We start from the raw sequence: 18,968 nt of genomic DNA on the forward strand, positions 1-18,968 counted from the left end.
CCCCACCCCAGGTAACGAAGTGCCGCCCGCGCCGAGTGAAACTTTGTTGAGGGGAAACCACAGTTTATAGAATCAACTTTTTTTGGGGGGGAGGAAGGGGTCGAAGGAGGGATGCACACAGCGGTGCCTTCTTATAAAACGGTGTCTGCTGGACCAGCGCTGTTTAAAGCCGGAGAGGGCTGAACCAGGTCCCGGAGCGAACGCCCCTCTCACTTCCCACTGTTCAGCGCGCGCCCCCATTGCTTCGATTCCCCAGTGTTGGAGTCCTCACCATCGCCCCCACCCGAGCCCATGGTCCCGCGCTGCTCCTCGGAACTGAGTTCCCAGACCCCAGCGCCGGCCGGTCCTTGCTTCCCCGCAGCCTCTGGGTCCCCCCGCTCGCCAGGACGCGCCGGCACCGGCCAGCTCACTTGGCGTCGGAGGTGAGGCGCGGCAGGCTGCCGGCGCCCATGGCCGACACGTGGTGGTGCGGCGGTGGCACCTGACACATGCTACAGGGGCAGGGCATGCCGCCCCAGTGCTGGAAGCCGCCGCTGCCCCCGCTGCCGCCGCCTCCGCCCCCCAGCGGGGCCGCCGCTGCCGCCGATGGAGACTTGAGCAGGCCGTGCGGGGGCCGAATAGAGCCGACCGACGACAACCCGGAGCCGGGCAGGGAGGCGCTGGACACCGCGGCGGCGGCGGCAGCGGCGGCGGCGGCGGCGGCGGCCGGAGGCAGGATCGGATGGTGCACCGCCGGGTGGTGCGCGGCGTGCGCGGCGGCCGCGGGGTGCGCCGTGGCGGCGGGCAGGGGCGCCGAGTGCGCCAGGCCGCCGCAGGCGGACGGGTGGAAGCCGGCGTGGTGGCCGCCGTAGATCTCGCTCACCAGCCGCTTCATCTCCTCCAGCGAGTTGGTGAGCATGAGGATGTAGTTGCGCGCCAGCAGCAGCGTGGCGATCTTGGAGAGCTTGCGCACGGACGGGCCGTGCGCGTAGGGCATGACCTCGCGCAGCCCATCCATGGCGATGTTGAGGTCGTGCATACGCTTGCGCTCGCGGCTGTTGATTTTGAGGCGTAGCTGCTGCAGCTCAGGCTCTGTCATCTGTTTCTTGTCCTTCTTGGTGGACGACGCGGCCGCTGACGACGTGGACGACGAGGTGCTGGACGAGGATGACTTGAAGCCGCCGCCGCCCAGCTTGTCCCCGGGGTGCGCGCCCGCCGCCCCCATGGCGCCGCGCAGCTCGGCGCTCAACTCCGGCGGGCAGTCGCTCGGTGTGGACGAGGACACGGTGCCCCCCGTAAAGCCGCTGCCGCCGCTGCCCTTACTCCGGGCCGGCAGAAAAAGGTCATCGGGCTCTGGCGACGATGGGCGGCTGGACACCAGGCTGGCGTCCGAGTCCATGGCCCCTAGGGTTAGTCGCGCTTTCGCAGGGTCCTCCCTCCCTTAGCCCTCAGAGCTTCCACGCACACCTCCTGCAAAGAAGGGAAAAAACAGGAGAGAGAGAGAGAGCGATGGAGATGAAGCGAGAGAGGCACCAAGTTGGTGAGAGAGGAAAGCTGTTCCCATCTGCACGGCGGCGCGGCCGGGCGCGGGTGGCGGGTCGCTCTGTGTCCACTTCACTCTCTGGCTTTCTTTCCAGTGGCACACAGGTGCGCTTAAGTAATCTCTCTCTTCCCCTCCCCATCACCTCCTCTCCACAGGTTGTCTTATTCCAGGCAGTATTGGATGCCCCTCAGTGAGGGTGGCCTTTTAGAGGTTTTATGCCTTCCGTTAGGAATGGGAAGCCTGGATCTCCAGGGCTGGAAGAGTAGCAGGTGAGGGTTATTTTGTGGGGGGGAGGGTGGAGATCTAAATAGAGAAGTATTTATTTGGTTCCTCAAACACATCCACCTTATCTCCATCGACACCGCGAAGCAAACACACGCACCCAGCGCCCGCGCGGGGCCCTGATTCCACGCGCCGCGTCTGGGGGCCGCGGGGAGCTCGCCAGCGCCCGGACGTGGGCAGAAGGAGCTGTCGTCGCCCCGACTCCTAGCTTTTGGGCAAAGGGGATGCTGCGATGAGTGTGGGGAGGGTGGGAGCAGCGAAGCCGCTCAGGAGAACCGGATGGCAGGGGCGGGATCGGAGTCCCCTCTATCAGAGCTTCCTAGGTCGCAGCTGAGTTGAGGGGCGTCTGTCCCTGCGATACAGGCTGGGGCTGCTGCGGGGCAGAGACACTTACTGTGGATGCAATTAGAGGAGCTGGTTCCCCAAAGCCGCAGCAGAGAACCGGGCTCCGCGCGCTGACGTCGGGTCGGTCTATAATAAGCATCCGCACTTTTCGGCGCTTGGCCGGTTTTTATAGCCCGGTGGCGGCGGCGACGGCGGCGGTGGCCGAGGCCGAGGCGGGGGCGGGGAACAATGTGCGGGTCCTGGAGGGGCCGCCGCGCCAATGAGCTGGGCCCGCCCGGGGGGCTGGGAAGCTGATGTCATCCGGGCTAATTCCGCTCAATGAAACTCGCCCGGCCCGGCACACGCCTCCTCCCCGCGCACAGCCAATGGGCGCCCGCCGCCGGGAGATTCTTGGGGAGGGACTGGAGGAGGTACCCAGGGAGGGAGTGTGAGAGGAGAGGGGCGGAGGGAGGGCAGGCCCGCGGGGCAAGCAGAGAGAGCCGAATGCGGTTGGGACAGAAGGAAAGAGGAAACGCTGTCAAACTCTATGAAAATACGGTGACCACAGAGTCAGGCTGGAGGATGGGGTGCGCTTGGGGCTCTGCAGACAAACTAACCTGATACGCAAGGCAGTCGTATGTTTTGGGATGCGCGCGGATAACCCTGGCGACCCAGGAGCCGGGGCTTAAGTCTCCTCCTTTGCCTTTCCTCCGCCTCTCTCTGGGTTCTCGCCGCCTGTCCCCACATCACGGGTTTCATCAATCCGTGGGCATTTTGAGCCCCAAATGGAACGATCACCAGGCACAAAGCTCCTGCTTGCTTCTCACTCTACGCGCGCGTCTAGGTGGCCGCAGCCGCAGCTCGTCGGGCGGCCGGTAGCGCCCCCAGCTGGGGGCAGAGACTTTCGAGGAAGAAGGCGGGCAAGGAAGCAGGGGACAGACTCCAGAACGGTGTTTTGAAAGAAATCACAACTCTTCATAAAGTTGAGCATGGTGTAGACTCAGGGACGAGTTATTTTCATACAGTAACCACGCTAACACAAGGGCAGAGTCGAGCTCACAGTTAAGCACCCCCTTCCCAGCGCGGGAACCGGATGACGGTATTTTCAGCATCATCTTTGTGGTCGTCAGATACAACCACTCGCGGCCGCGTTCGGTCACATTTAACCGTGGCCTGGCTCCCAAACCTAGAAGCCCTTGACCATGAGGAATTAAGCCCGGTCTGGAGACGTGCATAACTGGGGTAGTTCAGAGGTACTGACGCACCAACCCATTTTACAGATGGGAAAATCGAGAGACTGTCTGCAGCAAGCCTGCAGAAAAAATGGGTATCCTTTTACAGCGCAGCCCCGCCTGGACTGGAGACGCCAACGTTGGCGGTTCTTTACCGTAGAAGCCGCGGCCTGTCTCCCCAGACTCTAACCTTTTCCCTGAGCTGAATTTCTCACATGCATACATTTTGAGTACAGAAGTGTTTGTTTCTACAGATTCTGGATCTAGCCCTTTATCCTGCACACACACAAACACGCCCCCACCCTCTCTCCCTGGTTACCTCCGTGGTTTGAGAACTTTTAATTTGCATGTATGGCTTAAAAAACAAACACACATACATAGTAGGTAACTCGCCTTTAAGTAGTAAAGTTACAAAATAAGCAAATACAAAAAGAAACCCATACTATTGCTTCCAGTTCCTGGATAAGTCTCCCTACCCCACCTATGCTAGAAAGGCTCTCTGCTTTGCCCCCATCTCGTGCCTTCTGGAGCATTATTTTCCAACCCGCGTGTTTTCCAGCTGGCTCTGCAGCCATCCGTTAAATATGTATTTAAAACATGAAGAACTGAAGCGTGGAGATATGTCGTCTAACGGTTAGGGAGGATGACCCATAACCGCCCAATTAGGAGAATCTGTCACATGGAAGAACGCAGGGAGCAGGGGTGGGGAGCAGGAAGAGCTCGGGTATCTGAGGATCATTCCTTTGGGACTCCCTGGCCACCGGCAGTGAGGACATTCGGGGCGTGGACTTGTGCGCACGCCAGTGTATCTAATAAACACCAGCAGGCGCAACGTGTACGCGCCTGGGTTGCAGCCGCTGAGGTTAGTTCGGCGGGGGGCACGTGTCCCGGAGCCCCCATTCCTTCTTTTGTTACTTGCCACCGGCGACTGCCCCGCGTCCCGCGGTCCGCGAGAGTGCGCGGTCTGGGCTTCTTGACGCTCTTGCTCCTGTAGCTGGAATCGGAAGCAGGGGCGAAGGTTGAGGGGCCGGTACAGGCACGGCAGGCGTTGAGAGCCCAGGAAGGCAGAGTCCGGAGGCAGGAGAGCTAGCTTACTCGCCAGGCTCCCGCACTCTCCAGGTCTCAGCCCCGCGCCACTGAGCCGCGGCAGTAGTGGCTGTCCTTGGGCTGTGCAGTGGCGCTTTGCTGTCCTCACTCCCCACGCCCGGAGCTCGGAGCTCGGGCTGGCAGCTCTGGTGGCAAGCCCTTTCCCTGGCAGACTCCCTCAACGTCCTCCGGTCGCCAGAGAGTTGCTGGGGCTGGGATGAGGGCGGTCTGTGTCCTGCTGGGCTCCTTAACCCAGGGGCATATTGGCGCTGGACACATCTCGCTGTGTCTCCGAGTCCTCCTCCCCCCTCCAGGAATAATCGGAAACTAGAGCCGGGCCACTGGCGCTTGCCCTCGGGCGTCCTGGAGGCGTCCCGGCACTTGTCCAGGTCTTGCGCCCCGCGCCTGATGTGAACGTCCCGGGCACCACAGTTCCCATCGGAGCGCACAGCTGGGCCGCGGCCCCTTCCCGCGAAATGAGTGCTCACTTGCCGAGGCTAATCGGCCCCAGCTCCGGAGTTCCTGGCTGGCCCAGGCATCCTGGAGCTGTCGGCCTCCTCCGTCAAAACGGAAGACATGTTTTCCCCTCTCCTTTGTGTTTCCCTCCCACAAAAGGCCGGGTGCTTGTCGGGGCCGGCCTTTGCTCAGCCGCCTGGCGGCCCGGGAGGAGCTTGTGCCAAACGGGCCTGGGCAGGCTCGTGCGGGGCTCCAGGACGCAGACCTCCCACTGCTTCCCGGGTTCCTCCCGGGGCCTTTCTTTCCCTTCTCGCATTTCCCTTCATCGAGTTCCTGCACACATTCAGGCAGCGTCTCGGCCAGGCTGCCAAGGAGAGCTGCATCCCTGCGCAGGGCGGGCCAGGGCAGGCAGTGGGGGAGGAGGCTCCAGGGCCCGGAAAGGAAAGGAAAAAACATTTCAGCTATAGCTCTGGTCCGGAAACCAGAAGGACTGCGGAATGGCAGCGTTTGGCACCCAAACGTGAGCGATAAGACCCTTCGGAAAGCAGAACTCCGCAGACAAATGGCATCCGTCTTCCTTGCCAGACTCAGCTCCCAGAGCTCTCCAGGGTCATCCCGATGTCGGGGGCGGGGTGGGTGGGGCCAGCACGGAGCACAGGACCTGACAGTGCTTGGTAAATACTTCTGAATGCACACATGTGCAAATGGGCACGTGGACTAGTGTGAAACGTGACTGGTAAAATACATGTAAATGTGGGCCAAGGTATGTGTGTATTTATTTGCTGTGCACAGTAAACCATGAGGTCTGTAATTTGGATTACTGGGTATATGGAGCCTTTAGAATGACAGGGGTAGTGATTTCTATCTAATGACAACTGTGGTTAAAGGTGACCAACGAGGTGCCAGGCCCTTAGCGGGTCTTGACAGACTTAATCCCATTTAATCTCTCACTGACTCTAGGAGGGAGGCATTACTTACTCCCATTTTGTAGATGGGGAAACTGACACTCAGAGAGGTGTGGTCATTTGCCCAAGGTCCAGGGAGTGGAGGGCAGGTCCAGGGAGGCAGGGTGAGGTGAAGGAGGCAGCTGAAGAACGTGGGCATCAGAGACTTAGAGATCTACAGTTGTGGGCTCTCAGCCTCAGGTTCTCATTCCTAAAATGCGTTTCTAGAAGCTACCTGTGGCCTCTGAGAGTGTGTCTGCTGTGCGTTGGAGGACAGGGGAGGGTCGGATGGCAGCCTCCTTTCGCAGCTTCTCTTCTTCTGATACTCAAGCTGTTCCAGTGACTGTGAGGTGCTGATGGTGGAGGATCTGCTGCCCTGGCCCGGCTCAGGCTTGGGTGTCAGCAGAGGCTGGGCCCGGAGAGAATCCAGGAGGACCGTTCAGGATCCTGGGTGGGGGATGGCGGGTGGGGTGCTGCACCTGGAAAGCTAAAGGGAAACAAGCAAAAAAGCAGCCAAACAAAGCCCAAAACTAATAGCCTCTTCCCCCTAGTCTGCCCTTCCTCTGGATTACCCCTTTGTGAAGCCAGCATGACTGCCACCTGCCTCTAAGGGTCAGGGCCATTGAAGTTAACCTGTCCCCCAAGTGGCAGGAAGTTGGGATAGGACTGAGGGGGGACCAGAGACTCACTTTTATAGATCTCAGCTTACAGTTTTCTCACCCAAATGTTAAGAGGGAGGCACGTTGTCCCATTTAACAGAAGATCCTGAAGACTGGAGGTCAAGGCAGTGGCTGGGTTCAACCTCCGGACCCCAAGGCCCAGGGGCCTTGGTGGCTCTGTTTTATACCTTGATCTGCTTCCCCCGCCCCCTCCATCCATGAGACGCTAGGCGCTCCCCCCTCCCGGGTCAAGATTAACCGGCGGTTGAACAGGTCGGACGGAAAGCACGGGGCGGGGCGGCGGTCCCTAGTCGGGTTGCAACCCTGAGGTGGGGTGCGCTCCACTCAGTTATAGTGCAGCGTGGACACAAGGGCCCGGGAAACCCCGATCCAGTCTGGGGCTAAGACCCCGGGTGAGAGGAGGCAGAGGGCTTCTCAGCGCAGGAGAGACTCTTTCAGGCTACGGGTGAAGACTCTGCGCCGTCAGTTTCCGGAAACCGGACATGTGTGCGCTCCCGGCACGGCGCACCGCTGCGAGGGGGCTCCGGGGACGCTGCACGCGTGCAGGGCGTGGAGCCTCTCACCTCTGCGTACAGAAGGTGATTGTCGCTCCGCTCCAAGCACCAGAGGGCTGGCCTGGCTTGCTACACTGGGAAAATGTAGCAGTATGACGTTTGCCCATTGCCTTCAGGATCAGGTCCGAGCCCTTTAACGCGGCCTGCGGGGTCCTGACCTGGCCCCGGCGGCTTCTCACCCCCCTCCCTTCTACTCCCCCTTTCTCAGGACCCGGAGTACCTGGTGAGCGCTGCTATTTCCCCATCTTCCCACGTGCCCCCCCCCACGCCCTCGCGCCCTTCCTCTGGTCCATCTGCGTGTCTTGTACTTGCCTTTCAGGGCTCAGCCTGGGGAAGCCCCTCCCCCGCCCCTCCTTGAGCCGCTGTAGCACCCAGAGCTCTCCCCTCTCCCTGTCAGTGTTCACCCCGCTCTATAGTCTGGCTCCCTCGCCGGCCGTGGGAGCGCTTCGAGGGTCCTCACTGTACCTGAATTCACTTTGCATCCCTGGGGCCCAGAGCAGGGACAGGCCCCAGATGTGCTCAATAAATCCAAGTAAGGTAAGACAGTTATCCAAAGACTTTTATAGGAGTTTCCACACACCGCAAGAGACAGCAGTAGCGTTAGCCTCAAAGGTAGTTTTCCTCTTAGTTAAACCAGTTTCAGAAATGCCGGTTGAGGCCCATGCTGCTCACTCCGGGCCATATGGGGGGTGAGGGGGCAGGCTCCTCCCACCTCCCAAGCCGAACGGGCCATCTGGTAATGTGCGGCACTGGGTCCCCTCCGGGACGCTCCCAATACCGTTGCACCCAGACGAGTGGACACCAGAGAGAGGCTCCCGGGCTCTCCGGGGCCCCGAGGGACCGGCCTACTCTCCGCCTGAGGTCGAGCCCCGCGCCGGGAGCCCGAGCCAGAGATGAGCTCAGGCCGCTGCCCGCGGGCTTCGGGCCCCGCGAAGGGAGAGGCGCGCGGGGCGAGACGAGCCGCGAGGCCCCGATCACCGGGCGCTGGCGCGGCCAGGGACCCCGGCAGGGCCCTCCGGCGCCTGGCGCCCTTCCCCGGCTCAGCCCGAACGCGCAGCGGGCGGGGGACACCCAGCCCCGTCTCCCCGCCCGAGCCCCCAGTGCGCGCGGCGGCTGAGCGCACGGGGAATCTGGGACTCCGCTGCCTGGGCGCCGGGCTGCTGGCCCGGACCGAAAACGGGCCACGGCGCTGGGCCTGCGGCCCGCAACTGCCGCCGGGTGGGGACCATCGCAGCGCCGCGGCAGAGCCGGGGGCACCCTGCACCGCACGCGCGGCCTCCATTTGGGATTTGCGGAAGGGGGCGGGAAAGACAGGAGCTGGGCGTTTCTCGCGTTTCTCCTCTTCTTCCTTCCCTTTCTGCTCTCTTCCTCTCGCTTCTGTTAGTCTCTCCCCTTCTCTTCTCTTTCTTTCTCCTTCCCCTCCGATACGCATATCTGAATTTTATTTTTGATTTTCCCCCGTTATTAAAATGACACACACCGGGGTCCTGAGAGCGGGGAACCTGGGCGGACTCCCCGCCCCCGCCTGTCTCTCTCTCACCCCTGTGGTTCCTGGACCGCAGCACCAGCGTCACGTGGGAACTCCTTAAAAATACAGAGTCGCCGGCGCATCCAGACCCAGAGAGACAGAATCTAAGTTAACCGGGGTCCCCAGAGGATGCAGGGGCACATTCGGGTTTGGGGAGTACTGCTCTAGGTCTTTGGGGGGCTCATCCGCAGGTATGCTCCTCTCTCCAAGGTCCTGGGGTCTTCTAGTCCCAGACACAGACCCTTTCTGGGGCGGACAAGGCTATTTCCTTGAGATTCCACAGTTCCTCCCCAGCCGTTTGAAAGTCCTTGCTCCCACCCCTTGACCATCGTTAAAAAAGCAAAAAACTTTGAACTAATACAGAAGGCAAAAGTCACCAGTAGTCCACCCCCCTCTCCTCCACCAAGTCACTGTCCAGATTTTGGTGAAGTCCTTCCAGACTGTATACAGGCTTTGTAACCTGCTTCTTTCATTTCTTAGCATCTCTTGGACATCTTCCCGCATCAGTACAAGATCCACCTGACTCCTTTAACAGTGTAGGCCTGCACCCATCCCCTCTGTTTGAATCCTCCCCTCCTTTGCCTGCACAGCCCTGAAAAGCGAATCAGAAGCGGAAACTCTGAAAACTTGTTTCCAGTGTCCTTGTGGTGGGAGGACCATGGGCTCAGGGCTTCTGCCCCACAAGGCGAGGAAGGAACTCCCCTCCTGGCCCCTGCTGGGCTCTCTGCATCCAGCTGGTTCTCCTCTGAGGAGTCTCTCCCTCCCAGCAGGTGTAGTGGGAAGGACTGGTTCCCACTTTGCCTGGAGTCAGATGTGCGGGAAATTGAGCCCACCGGTCTGAGACTCGGATTGGCTCCAGGGAGAATATCCAGTGTGTGAACAGAACATTCTGAGTCTGGGACTGTGACCAGGGCAGAACTCGAGGTCTGTGATTTTGGAAGATGCTGGGGTTATAGACGTTCAATTTTCTTTTTCTTTCCCCACTACCCCCCCCCCCAAAAAAAGGTCATCCACTTCTGGGTTGACTATAAGGCTAAGTCTAAGCAAAGAGCATTCTGTTTAGGCGGTATTTACTGTTTCCACTAAAAGGAGAAAAAGAAGGAGGAGGAGAGGAAGGGAAGGAGGAAGAGGAGGAGGGGGAGGGGAGGGGGAGGGGAGGGGAGGGGGGGGAAGAGGGGAGGGAAGAAGAGGAAAAGAAAGAAAGAAACCACATCATATAAATTGGAATTCTCTCTTCTTTAAAATGTGTTTTGAATAGGTACTATACAGCACATGGCTAAAGTAAAACTCAAATAGTATGAGGGGTATTGATGAAAAGTAAGTCTCCCTGGGACAACTGACCTTCCCCCAGGCCCCCAGAGACAACTACTGTTACAGCTTCTCGTGTATTCCAGGAATATTCTTTGAATGTACAAACTATGTTTAAAGATCTATTTCTCTTATTTTTTGCCCAAGAGGCAGCATACTCTATACACAGTTCTCTGCTTTCTTTGCCAGAGAACACTCTATACCTTACAGCGCGCTCGCACGCACACACGCACACACACACAGAGCCCAGCCTGCCACAATTCGCATATTTATAATACAGGTGCTCCTCAAACACCCTCACCAGAGTGGTCAGAGGTGCAAGGAACCTCCCCCCAAAACTAAATGAAGACAATTACCCCCCACCTCAAAATCAAGCATTACATCAGGATCTGAGCACACCAGCTCCTTGATGATACTTTTTCTGCTTCCCCTCGTCACAGAGAGCACTAGGACACTGGGAGCCCCAGATGCTGAGAGATCGAGGAGCTTCCTGCACTGAGTACGTGTCTCCAAGGTGTCCCCAGAATGGCACTTTTAGCCACTGCCTGAAACTTGCAGGTAAGTCCGTTTTTTCTTATTGCAGTTGTAAAAACAGTAGTATGTCTTCTCTCCTATCTGGAGGGCAATCAGTCAGAGAGATCTAGACAAACATACTTTAAAGAATATATGTAAGACCACGAGATGAAGCTAATTAGTTATTGTTATTTTTGTTTATTTGTTGAATAGGTGATATATTCACATAGTTCAATTAAAAGCATATAATGAAAAATTCACTCTGACTCCTGGCCCCCCGCCACCCAGTTCCCTTGCTTAGTCACCATCTCTCGTTTATGCTTCCAGAGCTATTCTATGCAAATCCAAGCAAATATAAATATGTATACTCTGTTCCCCATACATACTGTTGTTTCCACCTTGCTTTTTTCAGTTAATATCTTGGAGATCATTTCTGTACAGTGTATTAAAAGCTTCTTCCTTAAAAAAAATATACATCCTTCTGTAATATGGATGTGCTGTAATTTACTTAGTTGTTGCCCTGTTGAAAGACATTTAGAATGTTTCTAGCTTTTTCCTATTACAAACAATGCTGCCATGAACTACCTTGTACATTGTCATTTATCCTTATATCACAAGGATAAATCCCTAGAATTAGTATTATTAAGTCAGGTAGCCTCTGCAATGTAATTTTGATAGATGTTGCCAAATTGTTACCTTTGTTGTGTCCCAATTTATGTCGCAATGTAGAAGAGAGACTGCCTGGCTGATGGCTAATTTAAATGCTCAACTTTTATTTTCCTGAGTCCAGGGAAAGTGTGATCTCTAATTTGGATGTCAGAATAGGTGACAGGCTGACCACTGTGACTCTGCAGGATAGAATAATAGAATGTCATTTCCCCTTTTAAAACATCAAGCTACAAATTCTTTTTTGTGTGTGTGTGAGGAAGATCAGCCCTGAGCTAACATCCACGCCAAGCAATCCTTCTCTTTTTGCTGAGGAAGACTGGCCCTGGGCTAATATCTGTGCCCATCTTCCTCCACTTTATATGGGACGCCACCACAGCATGGCCTGACAAGCAGTGTATCAGTGCGCGCCTGGGATCCAAACCTGGGCTGCCAGGAGCGGAACGTGCGCACTTAACCGCTAAGCCACGGGGCCAGCCCCCAAGCTACAAATTCTAATCGATGTCAACATCTGGTACCATTTCCAATCCTTCCAAAGATTTACTAATGACTTTTTCCAAGTAGTTGAGTGGAATGGTCCAAGTGTGCCAATGCATTATATCTGCTGAGGAATATTGTTTTGAGTTTATAACTCAATTGATGTTTACTGGCTCCTTTCCTGTGCTATGAACTGTCCTAGGTGCCAGGGGCCCAGTAGTGAACCAAACAGACAGCATCCTGCTCTCAAACATGTTAACAAAAGTAATTACTACCATGATGACTATTATAATTTCTTTTGATTCAATAGCCCTGTGAGGTGGTTAGAGTCAGGTGTGTGGGATTAACCCACTGCTGACCCGCAAGCCATATGGCAAACACTGCTGGTTGTTCCCTGAAATCTGTTCCACTTTCTCGATAGAACTTCTAGTTGGGCATATGGCCACCCAGAAAAAGGACTACATTTCCCAGTCTCCTTTGCGACCAAGTTCTGGCCAGGAGGATGTAAACAGAAGTGGTGTGTGCAACTTCCAGAGGCTTCCTTGGAGTGAGGGAGCGTATCCTCATTCTGTTCTTGGATTCTTGCTGGCTGGAATTCCAAAATGATGGTCAGGGCTGGAAGAGCCATTGGAATCATGAGGTGGCTGTAGGGCCATGTATGAAAGAGCATTAAGAGAGAAGGAGCTTGGGCCCCTGACAGCATGGGGTGCCAGGCACGCCCAGACCAATCCTCTGGTTTCTTAGATGAGAGCGAAACCCTTCTGCTTTGTTAAATCCGTTGTTATGTTTGGTCCCTTCCCTTCCCTTCCCTTCTGTGAGGAAGATTGTCCCTGAACTAACACCTGTGCCAATCTTCCTCTATTTTGTATATGGGATGCTGCCACAGCACGGCTTAATGAGTGGTGTGTAGCTCTGCGCCCAGGATCCAAACCTGCGAACCCCGGGCCACTGAAGTGGAGCACACAAACTTAACCACTATGCCACTGGGCCAGCTCTTATGTTGGGTTTTCCGACACAGCTAAACCAACCCTAATGAAACGTAAGGGACTTTCCAGTGCTGAGGGGGGCACTTTTGGATGTCTGAAGAGCCATCTTTCTGGTGCAGATGTCTTTGTTATATCAGTTGAGCCTGAATCCTAAGTAATACCTGGGGCAGAATCCTCACAAGACTGTAGACTTAAGATACTGCAATGTGACGAGGCCAACCTCCCTTTAGAGGAGGCTCTATGGGAAGGTGAATGAGCACCTCCTGGTCACTCGCTGTGTCATTCTGGAGGTGGCAGTGCTGACGGTCAGGACCCACTCTGGCACCTTCTGTAGTGGATGGTGTGGGTCCTGTTTGTCCCTTCACTCTTCCTTCTGGTGCATTTTCCATATATGCTGTTTGCCTTTTGAATTTTGATGTCACAAAGACTTCTGTGGCAGATGGTGTCAATGCTTGCCAGATCCCTTTTACCATTTCTGTGACCCCTTCAGGCTGTGGTGAGCTGTCATTTTCCACGGCCAGCACCTCCAACTCATCTTCACAGGGCTTCACTTGGATGCCTGGAGCTGCTGTGCTGCATGTGGAGACAGCCAAAGTGCAGTGATGGCGCAAAGCTCCCTAGCTCTGGGTTGAGACATCTCCATGGCATAATTTTTACCCCAGAGACCCCTATGGGTTCAGGCTGAAGCCCAGACGCTTTAGGACTTTTGTCTCAGCTTTTCTTAGCTCCTCCTCCTCCCCCAGCCCTTACCAATCTCCCCTGGGAGCACTGCTTTGGTAAATCACTGAGCCATGAACCCTCATCTCAGCCCAACAGCAGTGTCGACATAGGAGAAGTGAGTTCTCTCTCACAGAGCAGTCCGTCTATAGCATCCCTCAGCTAAGACAGTTGCTCCACAGTCTTTCTATCTTGTTGCTTTGTCATCCTCCCTTCTGTTGCATTCTCTCTCCTGTCTTGATAGCTGCTCTGGCTCCATCATGCCTGCATTCTGGTCTGCAGGAAGGAGAGGGGAAAGTGGAGGCCACACCACCTTCCTTGAAGGTAAGGCCTAGAGGCTGTAGGCAGCACTCTGCTCACACCCTATTGGCCTCTCTGAGTCACGTGGCTACACCTACTTGCAAGTGAGGCTGGGAAATGTAGTCTTTAGATGAGGGGCCAAGTGCCGCCAATTAGAGCCTATTAGGAGCTCTCATACTAAAGGAAGTAGAGGAGAATGGATATTGGGGGTAACCAGCAGTCCCTGTCACATCTAGAAATCACTATCTTAAATGCTAGGAACTAAGATTTTTCTACTGCTGCTGATGCTTGACATACTTCAAAATTATACCTTTAGCTGCTGTGATCAGTTCCAAAGCAGCTTACTATGAATGCCCTGAAGCACTGGGAGGAAGTTTCTGGAAAAGACCTGGAAAGTCATCTTCATCACCTCCAGCACAGTTACTGAGGTCCTGGGTGCAGAGATGGCAGCTGAGGTCAACACAATGGGAAGGGGAGGGTACAGACAGAGCTTTGGGCAGAAAACTCATGTGAGGTGGGCAACATGGGTTTCCTGGAGATGGGAATCCCTGATAAGAAAAGGAAGTATGAGGTTTGTCCCTTGTAGTGTGTGGAATGGTGGCCCCCCAAATATATGTCTACGTCCAAATCCCTGGAACTTGGCAATGTGACCTTATTTGGAAAAAGGGCCTTGCAGATGTAATAAAGAATCTTGAGATTCTCCTGGACTATCAAGGTGGGCCCTAAATCCAATGGCAAGAGTTCTTATAAGAGCAAGGCAATGAGAGTTTGAGACAGACAGAAGAGGAGAAGACACAGAGGAAGAAAAGGCTGTGTGAAGACAGAGGCAGAGACTGGAGGGATGCAGCCACAAGCCAAGGACACCTGAAGCCATCAGAAGCTGCAAGAGGCAAAGAAGGATCTTCTTCTAGAGCCTTTGAAGGAAGCACAGCCCTGCCGGCACCTTGATTTCAGACTTCTGACCTCCAGAACTGTGAGAGAATACATATCTGTTGTTTTAAGCCCCCAAGTTTGTGGTAAGTTGTGTGGCAGCCCTAGGAAATGCTTCCAAAGTAGACTCAGCCATTGGCTTGGAGGTGAGACCGAGCTGCAGGCTCGGTGATGATGGAAAGGAGACCAGCTTTTGCCTCTCCAGGTCCACTCTCCACTGCACCCATCCTGCTCTCTGCTCCTGGCTTCCTGTGGTTGTGCTCCGTCAGTCTGGTGGGAGAGAGCAGACTGAGGCATTGATCTCCCTGGCTTCCTCCCTCTGAGATCCTCTGGGGCTGGCTATGTCCCACAGTAGTAGATCGCTGTTCCTCCTAAGGCAGCCTGTTCTGCACTACTTTCTTTCCCCTAGGTTCTGGTAATCTCTCTTTCCCCTTGTCCTTTTGGGCCAAAACGTGGGGACAACTCAGATTCTGCCAGCTCAATTCTTACACTATCTCCTGTGGTTCCCCCCTACCCTGACCCCATCATTGTAATTAGTCCCTTTGTAAATTAACCTACCTCAAAGTATCCTCACTTGGGTGTGCTGTTTCCTGTTGGGACCCTGACTGATACAGCCAACAGGGATCCCCATCTCCCTGGTTTTGTCGAGGGTGGCAGTCAATGTAGAACTTCAGAAGATGGGAGTGAGTTTCTTGAGGGCCAGAATCCTACAAGGGGGGAGATCTAGACATTCTGATAAGCTCGTAGGGAAGGGCTTCAGGGATAGAGGCCTGTTTGCCATGCAGGGCTCTGCCGAAGCCTTCTCAGCTTGCCCATGCATGTGGGTTGTTCCTCCCTATCTCTCAGGGACTAGGATCCAGCCTCCATTTTCGGAGGGCCATGACTGCTGCCCCTCGCTGGAGTCTAGAGGTAGTAGTTTTCCCCACTTGAGGTCTGGAGGCTCAGCCACAGTGAGCCACCTGCCTGGCAAAGCCTGGGGGCTGGAACATGGATGGACACCATGAGGATCTCGTGTCCCCATTATCTACCCAGGAGGGGGAGTGGACCAAAATTTTCTAAACTGCAGAATTAGGAATAAAAATCCATGAAATCCACTGTGTGCGTTGAAGAACATAAGTCCATGTTGTGATTTCAAAATGGGTCTCATTATTCCCTGACAATGTCTAAATCATGACTCACCACCCCATTCAAGTACTCCGTGCCCTCCCATGCTTCTGTGGTCTGTTAACTGCAGAATGTAAAACCAAGGAGGGTGGCCCCAAACCAAAATCCAGCTGAGCATCCAGCCAATTTGTCAGCCTGTGAAAGAAAATGTAAGAAGAGAGTCCAGATTTCAAGCCATGGGATGGCAAATGGAGAAACATGACAGGAGAGAAGAAGCTTCAAGCAGAACATAGAGAGTGTCCAAGGAGACTTGCGTGAGTTGAAAGGGGACCAGCACAGTTTTCTTCAAAATAATTCATTGGTTTTTTTCCTGATAATAAAAGTAACGCATGGTCCTTGCTAGAAAATCTCAAAAATAGAGGATATTTTAGCTGTAGAAACCCTGGAAAATGCAGAGTTCTAGGGTAGTACAGATGAGAGATGATAAACACACTGTTGTGGGCAGAATCGTGACTCCCCAAAATTCATATGTTGAAATTTTAACTCCCAGTACCTCAGAATGTGACTGTATTTGGAGATAGGGTTTTAAAGAGGTGGTCTAGTTAAAACGAGGTCGTTAGGGTGGGCCCTAATCCAATATGACTGGTGTCTTTATAAGAAGAGATTAGGACACAGACACACAGAGGTAAGACTGTGGAGACACAGTGAGAAGGCAGCCATCTGCTAGCCAAGGAGGCTTTAGAAGAAACCAACCCTGCCGATACCTTGATCTTGGACTCCCAGCCTCCAGAACCGGGAGACAATGACTTTCTGTTGGTTAAGCCCTGTCAAACTAATACAGACCTCAACCTTGGACAGTGACAAGGATGTGGAGAAGAGGGGACAGTTGGAAGACGTTCTTAGGAGGTAAAATCGGCAAGCCTTGGTGACTGACTCCATATGCACAGTAGGGGTATGGAGTAGTCTAGAATGTTGTTAGTTTTCTCAGCTTGGGTGGCTTGGTGGGTGGGGTGTCACCCCAACCAATCAGCCGAGATGAAGAGCCCAAGAGGAAGAGTCAGTGTTTGGACACGTTGAGTTGGGACTGCGTCAGGGACACTCAGTGGCCAGTTGGGGGTATTGTCCAGAAGATTGAGCCAGAGGGTTGCAGGGGAGCACAACAGCACCTTGGCATGAGTGGAGGTCATTCGGCAAGTAGATGAGGTTGCCCAGGCGCAGAGCCGCCAGCGGAGGACAGACCCTGCGGAGGCTGACATTTATTCCCATCTGCGAGGAAGGGCCCATCATTTATTGTGCTGATGGTCTGCATCGCAGCTGTTCAAATTTATTAGGTTGATTCCAAAATATTGTCTGCCTTCCCTAATTTCTCTTTCAATCCATTGTCTAAAAAATTCCCAAGATAGACACAGACAGACTACTCCTCAAATGCTAAATTGGTCAAATTAGGGGGAAGGCTGTCTCTTTAACCTACCCCAGTGATTATTTGGTACATATGGTGCTTAGCATGCTGACTTCCAGGCTCCACCATATGTGCAGGTAAGTCTGGAGCTGGGTGAGCAAACAGTGGGCTGTTTGGCTTTTAGTGATAAATTATCCTTACCTCTTTGTACCCTGCTGGCCTCCATACTATAAAAATCGTTCAATTTGAAAAATGCATATCAATGTGTTTTGGAAATGTGTGGAAATAGAAATTTCTCTTCTATGAATAATGATAATATTATTATTGTATTAGTGGTGACAGCTAGCATGTATTACAGAATTACTATGTATCAGGCACTATGCTATATAGTTTCTCTTAAAATAGATAGTTTTCCACTAAGGCATATGGTCCTTAAACTATGGAAGATGCAAAATTTTAAAATAGTTTCAAATTTATTTAAAATAGTTAAAAGTGCAGGCTCTGGATTCAGTTACCTGGGTTAGAATTCTAATTTCCTCACTTATTAAACTTAGAGCCGTCCTGGGCAAGCTACTTAATCTTTCTGTGCCTCAGTTTCTCCATCTGTAATAGATCTTCCTCCCAAATTTATTGTGAGGGTCAAATTTAATAATATGTGGAAAGCATTTAGAACAGGGCCCAAACATAGGAAAAACTCCATAAACATTAGCTATAAACAATCCCTATATATGCGTATTCCAGGAATTTTTGTGTGTGTGTGTATGAGGAAGACTGGCTCTGAGCTAACATCCGTTGCCAATCCTCCTCTTTTTGCTGAGGAAGATTAGCCCTGAGCTAACAGCTATGCCCATCTTCCTCTATTTTGTATGTGGGAGGCTGCCACAGCATGGCTTGATGAGTGGTGCATAGGTCTGCACCCGGGATCCAAACCTTCAAACCCCTGGCTGCCGAAGCAGAGCATGTTAACTTAACCACTGTGCCACCAGGCAGGCCCCTCCAGGATTTTTTATATGCCTCAAAATTGTTGGGAAGTAAAAACCGAAATACCTCTATAATCAAGATCCAACATCTTTGGGCCTCAGTTGTTCATTTAAACCCACAGTTTTTGTCTAACATTCTACAAAACATCTGCACCAGCTAACTCTTATGTACTTTTCCACGTGCATTTGCTCAGTCACCATGCTGCATTAACACCAGCTCAACTACCTGCATGTTTCTGTTTGAGAAATTATTTCCTTCTTTGAAAAAAGAGCATACCTATGCCATCTCCTTAGAATGACATGTTTGGGATTCCAGCAAATTTCTTTATTTCCCAAACAGGGTTCTCATCATTATCCCACTTTTAAACCAAGGTCTTCAGTTCCACTTTTTAGAAAGTTCTTCAAAATTCCTTACCAAGTGGAAGATGCCCATCACTCTCCTGCCTGACATTTATTAAGAATGAAAAATAATGAAGGCAGCAGAGATACAGAAGGAGACTAATTTAGAAACCTGGCATGATTGCTGTTAATTTGTTGACAATGTGGCGTTTCTGGGGGAAGGGAGATGGTGGGGAGGGAGAGGGCAGGGTACCGCATGGCCGTGCTCTGCCAGGCCTTGCATTAATGGAAGAACAGCTGAACTCAGTGTTCAGAGTGAACCCATCAAAGACAGCAGTCTTTGAGAATCCATTTCTTCCATTCCATGATGTCAAAGGTGGCTGCAAATATATCCAGCGCTTTCTGGGTGGCATTGTTTAGGATGCTGGCCCCAGCAGATGGCCCCCAAATGCACCTCAGCCTGCTAGAGCAGGGACCACATGTGAGGGTATAGTCTCCTCATTATCAAAAAAAAAGCAAGGATGAGAAAGAGAGAGATGAAAAGAATACACAAAGACATCTACATATTTACATTGTCTCCCTCGCATTTCACATTCTCCTTTAGCTGAAGTGTCACTGGGTTTGCTGTCTCCTTCTGTTTG

The 18,968-nt window shown here is 53.3% G+C and overlaps 1 protein-coding gene across 1 annotated transcript; it reads right to left on the minus strand.

Annotated features, from left to right (window-relative positions):
* Positions 1-406: 406 nt before the first annotated feature.
* On the minus strand, positions 407-2,341 carry OLIG2 (oligodendrocyte transcription factor 2). The gene is made up of 2 exons (XM_087417823.1): positions 2,199-2,341; positions 407-1,449 (listed from the first exon to the last, which is right to left on the minus strand). The coding sequence occupies exon 2, from the start codon at positions 1,376-1,378 to the stop codon at positions 407-409; it is 972 nt and encodes a 323-aa protein (XP_087273949.1). The 5' UTR covers positions 1,379-1,449; positions 2,199-2,341.
* Between the last annotated feature and the right edge of the window lie 16,627 nt (positions 2,342-18,968).

This window comes from Ceratotherium simum, chromosome 27 (assembly GCF_057802395.1).
Source record: "Ceratotherium simum simum isolate JZ-2026a chromosome 27, ASM5780239v1, whole genome shotgun sequence".
Lineage (NCBI taxonomy): Eukaryota > Metazoa > Chordata > Mammalia > Perissodactyla > Rhinocerotidae > Ceratotherium > Ceratotherium simum.